Consider the following 8479-nt stretch of genomic DNA (forward strand, 5'->3'; position numbering starts at 1 on the left):
TCATATGATGTTACTTGGACATTATTTTGTGTATATTTGGTGTAATGAAATGTGTTTTTGCAGTTTAAGGTTAAAAAAGCAGATTACTTTCCACATACTGTACATTGATGTTGCTTCTCTATGCCCCGCCTTATGAAACCCGTCGATTTTTACAAAGCTCATCGTTCTGAAAAGCGAGGTCCGCACTGATTGATACCTCAAGCGTGTGACACAAATTTTATGTTCCTTACCATACTGTGATCCCGTCTCCCGGCACAACAAGACAAAACCAATAAAACCCATTACAAACAAGGCATTTGCTGCATCCATTGGGGACATAATTACTGATTATAATGACATATACGGTCTTTTTATGTATTGGGTTGCATATCACGCTGCATAAACTTAAAAGCATGTCTGCAGTTGTGATCGGAATAAACAACAAACAACAAGCGCTACTCTACACTGCTCAAAACTCGCGTTTGAGTCATCAGTGGCAAATTCTTTAAATATGAAAGCGCCAGACTGTCATTGCAAAGATGGAATTGCCCCACTTTATAGGAACAACCTTTGTGCAGTATTGTAAGTATAACTTAACCACTGATTTCTAGTTGTGTCCTCTTTTGGAAGACCAAAGTTTTGCTTTCTTCTTTCTTTGCGTGAACATTTGGGCGTTGTTATGCAAACTACCCACACAGTGATGGGGCGTGTTTCAACGAGGTGTTTTAGGAGGGCGTGGACGAGTCTAACTTTTATAAAGAATATCTCTTTGGGTTCGAGACTTTAGTCTTTGCAATGTTAGGGATCTTATCTATGCATGAACAGCTTGAAGCACTCCACAGAGAAAGGAAAACTTGAAATTGCATCATATGACCCCTAGTATTGAGAAAAAAATTAAGATTTAAAATTTGATTGTTGTAGATAGCATTAACATCGATGACAAATTGTGAAATAATGAATGCTTGCTTGTTGACTAGTGTGGAGCTCGGAGGAGTGTTTCATCGCCAGTGTCTGACATGCAACCTGTTTGAGCGATGCAGCGTCTTCAAAGCAGACTTCAGCCCCAATCAGACATACTTTACTCTCTATTGCTTGGGTAAGATCACACCGTCTCTCATGCACAAATATAAACACACGTAAGTATATGAAAATAGATTGACGTTTCTCATCTCTGTTATACTTTTTCAGGCCCAGGTGTCCCAAAGGTGACCATTCACAGCACAAGTGACCCTTCCAGTGAGTAGAATTAATATTCTTCTCATAATAAGCCATTTGTGGCTCACAGAAAGAAAGATTTTAATTGCTAAAACAATTGTGTCAAAAAACAAGAACTGTTTATGCATAAATGCACCTTATAAATAAATGCCGTATTAAGCATTTATGTAAAATATGACTTGTTATTATTGTAAATTTGTTATTCAAAAAAAAAAAAAAATATATATATATATAGCACAGCTGTTTTCCACACTGATATTAAGACATTTTCCTCAGCAGCAAATGATTTCTGAAGGATCATGTGACACTGAAGACTGGAGTAATGATGCTGAAAATTCAGCTTTGCATCAAAGGAATAAATTATATTTAAAAATATATTAAAAATTAGAACAGAAAATGGTTATTTTAAATTGAAATAACATTTCATAATATTGCAGACTTCTAAGAGACCTCTGCAATTTAAAAGTCATGCAGACGCTAAGCTTTTGATCTACAGTACACACATTGAAGGAGGGCTCTAAACCGTATCTAAGGACTAGAATATCAGAGAGTACCACCTATAAACTACCTTAATGATCACTTTAATTGCCAGTATGATTCTGAGAAAAAAAAGAAAATCATTATATTTTTGAATGAAAGCACCCTAGTGAGTATTAATAAAGCTTGTTGTAGTGCGAGTGTTCTCTAAAACATCTAAAAGTGCTTTATGGTATCTTCTTGAATTTTATTATCTGGATTCATTATTTCAGAGTCCTAATATTTAAATCCAAGGTGGTGAACTGTTGTGGTTTTATGCCAAAAATGTATTAAGTCTGGGTGCTTTCCTTGCAGGATACACAGTGGTGGAAGACAACAGCCTCCTCGCTATGTCTCTTGAAACCAAGAGGCTCTCTGAGACAGTTTTCCAGACGCTTTCCTCTGACAACAGTGGTAAAAAGATTTATTAAGTAACTGATTACATTCCTCCTTTCAGTATAAATTGATCTCAAGCTTTTACAAAGCCAACTAGATTTAAGAAACAATCAGATAATTGTTTCGGTTTTGCTAATTGGATCTTCACAGTTGTGCCATTAGTGGTGCGTTTGGGGGAAGCCTGTTGCAGCGTGTGTATTTTTGCGTATGTGATGTGTAAGGGGAGGTTTGCATGTGTATATAAATTGCACTTGTACTGTACATCAGGTCCCCCGACTGTGTTTGTTTGTGCATATATGTGTATTATTGAGAGTTTGTTGAAAACCAGCAGGCTCACGGGAGCTCATTTGCCAGTGGTTAAAATATTGATGAATCGGTACTCAGACTTCCTTGCTGTTGAAACGACCCTTTATTCTGTTTTAACTGCCTTTGTGAATAATTACAGACCTAGATCTAAAGATGTCCCTGCCTCCTGGGTACGGAGGAAACCTGCATCCTCTCCTTATTATCATGTAAGTGTCTCCTTGCACTTCACCAGTGCCTGTTTCATACTGTTAGTACGGCAGTATTATATTGTATGGATGCCCCTTTTTTTTCCAGAGTAAAAAATGAGACAGGTGATTATGAGATAAAATGTATATAAAAAGTCATGTTTTGTGAGACACTACAATTCAACAGTTTGTATTTGGTAAGACTTTTTAATGTTTTTGAAAGAAGTATCTTATGCTAATTTATATGATTAATAAAACAGTAAAAACAGACATATTCAAATTCTTTTCTAATATGTTATTGTCGTTAAAAATAACTGTTTTCTATTTTAAGTTTTAGTTTTATATTTTAAAATTTAATTTATTCCTGTGATGCAAAGCTGAATTTTCAGCATCTGTCAACTTTTAATCAATTTAATGAAACTTAAATTTAGTGAAAGAATGAATACATTTTTTTTAAACCCTGAAAAATATAACCCCTAAATATAAATTGTGCAATGTAAATGCAAACTGTAGTGTGTAAATTCACATTGAGAGAAATAAAAGCTACATTGTGGGATTTAAATTTTTAGTCATAAAGTAACAATTTTGAGAAATAAGTCGGCAGCTTGTTTTATGTTATAATTTGTGAAAAGTCACAATTATGAGAAGTTGCTTGACTCGAACTTCCATTTCCAATATGATGGATGAACCAAAAGTAATATTAGTTACGAAATTAAAAATCTGTTTTTCTGACACATTTTTTTAATTAAACTTTCAATTTCTACACAATATGGAAATAAAAATGCTGAAGATTTATTTAAAAAAAATGAAACCAACATTTGCTGAATTGATACATCGTTTTAAAGTCACATGACAAGAGAATAGCATGCTACTGCTTCAAACATTAATGGTGAGCTAATGCCTATGCTTTACTCACGATTTTTTAATACAGTAGTAGGCATTATGTAATATGGTCAGTGTTGCATTAAGAAAACAAGATGTGTGCTAAGTGTCCTGAAAGTGACAAATCAGCTCTGATTCTCACACCAAACAAGCCAAAATCTTAAGCTTGCCTAAGACTTATTTATTGCCTTGCAAGCAGTGGTATCTCCTTGTGGAAATGCAAATCTAGTTAGGACTCTCCTCTCCCCCGCCGTAGTTGGTTAGGCTACATGATTTATGAATGCTGCGTTAATAAGCAATATGCACATGCTCGATTGAGATGCAAGAAGTGTTCAGCAATTGTGAACACATTCACAGAATGCAGATCAGTGCGCTGATGTCTTTTTAATCTACAATGTGATGTTATATGTCAACACCTACACCTCCACCATTCTCTGCACCTGTAGTGACAGTATTCCCGGGAGGCAGTCGGTAACGGAGGAGTTTGCCCTGGGCTGGCCGGAGGTTTTATCCAGCCTGCATGGAGTGGCGCTGGCTTGGATCGACAGCAGAAGCTGGGTCTCACAGGGACAGAAAGGCAGCATCCTGGACCCTCGCAAGCTCAGTTCCCTCCGCATTAAAGATAAGCTTGGAGTCGTGGAGTGAGTCATTCTCTCTTTTCAGTTATTAAGAGTAATAGCTCTATTAGTAAAGTCATTTTGCACATTACACCACACAATATCTGATTAGGAAATGCTTCATGCTTTAAAGCAGACGCTGGGTTTTCTTTCAAATTTTCTTGAACACTTGTTTGAAAAATTGAATTGAACCTTTCTTGCTCCAGGCAAAAAAATCGACGTTTATGTCTCTGCAGAGTTAATATGCTGGCTGATTATAAATCACCAGCCATTTATCATAACTCCTAAATGCCACCTGAAATTCCTTGTTTTATTTCAGATGGTTAATGCAGTTGCCATACATTGATGGGAGAAGAGTTGCTGTTTATGGAAAGGTAAAATATATGTTCAGAAAAATGAGGGTTCAGACTCAAACTTCTGATTAAATGAGTTATATTTGAGTAAATAGCTGATTTATGGAAGTTGGAAACTGTAAATAGCCTACAGTTAGGCTAATTATCAATGCATTACAAACTTTTATTTGAAGCAAAAGAGTATTTAAAAATTGGACAAAAAGACAAAGGTACAAAACTATATTTTGTGTGTGTGTCTATATATATATATATATATATATATATATATATATATATATATATATATATATATATATATATATATACGGTACAAACCCTTAAGTATTTTGAAAGTGTGTCAAGACGCAATTATATCATTCAAGGTGATTTATGGGAGTAGGCATTCAATGCCAAGCTCTTTTGGTGCAATTTGCTTGCCACAACTCTGATTGTTGGAATTTTCCTCACAGCATCATGGGTAATGTAGTTTTTCACAAGTAAATTCACACAATTCTTTAAAAATACATCAAATTCAAATAATATGAACTGATGGATGTAATTAATGCATTTACCATTCAATAACAACCTCAGAACTCACAAAAGATCTGTATTTCAAGGTTTGTAAGTTATCAAATTTTTTTTTTATTAATGGCATTTTTACTTTCAGGACCAACCTGTTGAACTCTATATTATATATAGCATCTTAGCAAAGTTTTAAAAGTTTTTTTTTTTTTTCAACTTTTTAAAGTCAGTTGTAAAAAGGGGGATTGGAAGTTTTTTTTCTGTAGCCATTTTTAAAAAGTATTCATCAAAACATTAAAAACCATGAACCAAACCTACAGTTGCAGAGCTCTGACATCAGCCTACTTTTGACCTCACAGGGACTTGGTGGCTATTTAGGTTTGAAGATGCTGACAGCAACCAATCAGATGTTCAAATGTGCTGCTGTCATGGCTCCCATCACAGACTTCAAGCTCTATAGTGAGTTCCAGCTCCAAACACCACGAGAACAAGAACAATATTTCTATCTGTAGTGCATTACTGTTTCTTTTCACATTTATATCTGTGGAAATGGATTCAACCTTGTTTTTCAGGTGCTGCCTTCTCAGAAAGATATCTGGGCCTTCCAAATAAAGAGGATCATTCATACATGGTAGACATTTGCATTACCTTTTAATTCATTATCAAACATTAAGTTATGGAAAATAGATATAATGTAAAATAAAACACATTGTGACAAAATTACCGGTACAAGTTATAGTTGTGAGATTTATGAGTAACAGAGTTGCGGTGACCTTTTCGTTTTACATTCAGAAACAATCTTCTATATTAGGACTGAGACTAAGATGCCTATATGTTGTTTCTTTGCAGGCTGCATCTTTGTTGGACGACATTCACAAGCTAAAGAATGAAAACTTCCTCCTCATACACGGGACTGCAGATGGTCAGTTTCAGAATTATAAATCATTCACATACATCATTTGTGGATTTCCAGTCATGTTTGATTGTTTGTGTGTTTAGCACGGGTACATTTCCAACACAGCGCTGAGTTGTTGAGTCGTCTGGTGAAGGTAGAGGCCAACTACAGCCTTCAGCTGTACCCAGACGAAGGCCATACTTTAAGAGAAGAGCGGAGCATCCAACACCTCCACCGCACACTCCTTCACTACCTCCACAACTGCCTCGAATACGACCCCTTCCACAGCATAGAGGAGGAAGAGGAGGAGGATGAAGAGGAAGAGTGATCTCTTCCACTGTGTCCGCTCTCGGTCCTCAGAGGTGCCCAGTACTGGTGGATGCATTAATTCTCCTAAGGAAAAATGAGCAAAATGGAGATCAAGAGGACCGAATTCACCAGCTATTTACCATAAACTCAATTTTGGAAAGGTTTTTTTTTTTTTTTTTTTCAGACTGCAATCGTAAACGTTTCCCGAGCGTCCAGGAAGATCCAACAGAACTGCTTTGGTTCATACACTTTTCAAGTAAATCATACACAGAATAATGACTAAGGGCCCCATGCAATCAACATATTTAGGCAGTTTATGTGTACAATGGGCAAAAGATGATCAACCTTTATGTTGCAGCGCCACACTGAGGTCAAAGATGGATATTTCAAGACATGGTTTGCGGATTGTGAAAGTTGAAAATACTAGTGGTTTTCCTGATTCAGTGTTATCGTTTACTATTTGTTTAACTATTACTATACTATAACAATTCACTGTTAATTGAAATAAATCTGCAATCAAATATAAATATTAGATTATTAATCTTGAGTGAAAATGAGAAATGTTGCCTTGCAAATTAATGTAAATAAAATAGTTTTAAAATGACTAAAATAAAAATAAATTAAAGCTAAATAGAAATTTCAAAATGATGAAAGCACATAAAATGACTAAAAATAAACTACTATTTAACTAAAATTAAAATAACATAAAAATTAAAAGTTATAAATACTATAATTTGTATATAAACAGTACTAAAAACCTCATGCTATGAATCTCATGCTGATATCTAGAAAGGTGGACAATATGATGCAGGAGAGATATGATCCACAAATGAGATTGCTGGCAGGAAATTCTTAACAAAACAATTGGAAATCGAAATTGTTTTTCAGACATTGACACCAAACTAAACTTGCACATCTGTCAGTCAGCCAAACTGACATTGTTGTTGGATGATAATCTCAAAAATGTCCTGAGATCTGATCTATCACTAGCCTGTTTTGATTGAATGAACTGCAAAATGTAATTTGAACCTGGCTCTTTATATGCATGACACACCGGCTGCATGGTGCTGTATATTCATAATCTCTGTGCTGAACGCAAAAGAAATTAATGAAAAAATACTTCACTGTGTGAAAGACAACAAGTTTTGAGCATCTCCATATCATTGTGGTATAAGTACACAGTAAACTGTCCTTACTGTAAGACTACAAAATCAATGACTCGCTCGCACTGCATGCTGCCGTTTACAGAAGCCTCATAAGGTCTCCAGCATACAGCATATCTCTTCATAAACATCGAGCCCTGCTTTGTGCAGTTGCCATTGTCATGTATATGCAGATTTCATGTTCACAGATCAAATGTGCCAAATACTACGTGACCAAACCTTTCAGTACTGACTTGTGTTACAATTTTGAATGTGGCAGTTTGTGCATTTAGTATTTTTAAATGTTTCTTTAAGATTCTTTATGCAGGATTTCCTTAATTTATATTTTTGACAAAAGAAGTCTGTAACAATATTTAAATTTAGTTAATCAGTTGTTAAGATCACTTTTATATACAATGTCCAAAAAAACAAAAAACATGCATACTTAATTTTATAGTAAATGTTTTATTTATTTATTTATTTATTATTAATACTTTTATTTAGCATGGTACATAAAAGACAGTGAAGACATTATAATGTTACAAGCTCTTATTAACTTTCTATTAATCAAAGAATCCTAAAACATGTAATTCCACAAAATATTAAGCAGGACAACATTAATAAGAAGAAGAAATAGTAAGAATATTAATACGTGTTACCAATTTGTTTTATAATTTATAATAAAAATTAATATTTCTTGGTATTAGAATGATTTCTTAGGTGTCGTGTGACACTGAAGCGGTTGAAAATTAACTTTGCCATCACAGGAATAAATTATATTTAAAAATATATTAAAATAGAAAACAGCTATTTTACAAGTGAATAATATTTCACAATTTGGCTGCATGTTTGACCAAATAAATGCAGCCTTGTTGAAAATATAAATCTTACTGACCCCACAATTTTGAACAGTAGTGTTCTTCAGTAAATGCAGGTTTTATCCAGAAGTTCACCAGCTCATGCCATATAACATATTTTTAAACGGCATAAAACTTTAGAAGACAATGCTTGAGGAAACAAATCAGGCAAAATGATAATAAAATGTATTATAAGTAGGCCAGTTTAAAGTTTCTAGTCATAGAACACAATATTTTCCCACCTGCCTTCAACTTTCTCATGTACCAGATCAATATTTTATTGACTTTATTTTTGTGACCTTCATGTATTGTTGAAATGTGTATGT

The 8479-nt window shown here is 34.4% G+C and overlaps 1 protein-coding gene across 1 annotated transcript; it reads left to right on the plus strand.

Moving 5' to 3' along the window:
- The first annotated feature begins 766 nt into the window (after positions 1-766).
- LOC113074192 (inactive dipeptidyl peptidase 10-like) lies at positions 767-6763 on the plus strand. Its single transcript, XM_026246947.1, has 10 exons — positions 767-1075; positions 1168-1215; positions 2026-2124; positions 2552-2618; positions 3926-4120; positions 4416-4470; positions 5310-5409; positions 5523-5581; positions 5800-5872; positions 5950-6763. Exons 1-10 carry the CDS (start codon positions 916-918, stop codon positions 6171-6173), a joined length of 1080 nt encoding a protein of 359 aa, XP_026102732.1. The 5' UTR covers positions 767-915; the 3' UTR covers positions 6174-6763.
- Positions 6764-8479: the final 1716 nt, after the last annotated feature.

Source organism: Carassius auratus, unplaced genomic scaffold (genome assembly GCF_003368295.1).
Source record: "Carassius auratus strain Wakin unplaced genomic scaffold, ASM336829v1 scaf_tig00013818, whole genome shotgun sequence".
Taxonomy (NCBI): domain Eukaryota; kingdom Metazoa; phylum Chordata; class Actinopteri; order Cypriniformes; family Cyprinidae; genus Carassius; species Carassius auratus.

What these genes read in the sequence shown, in the direction of transcription:
- LOC113074192 (XM_026246947.1), top strand. Translation starts at nt 916, where the DNA reads ATGACAAATTGTGAAATAATGAATGCTTGCTTGTTGACTAGTGTGGAG. An exon ending in GCTTTCCTCTGACAACAGTG is followed by an intron (nt 2,125 to 2,551) that starts GTAAAAAGATTT and finishes GAATAATTACAG; the next exon opens with ACCTAGATCTAAAGATGTCC. An exon ending in AAGAGGATCATTCATACATG is followed by an intron (nt 5,582 to 5,799) that starts GTAGACATTTGC and finishes GTTTCTTTGCAG; the next exon opens with GCTGCATCTTTGTTGGACGA.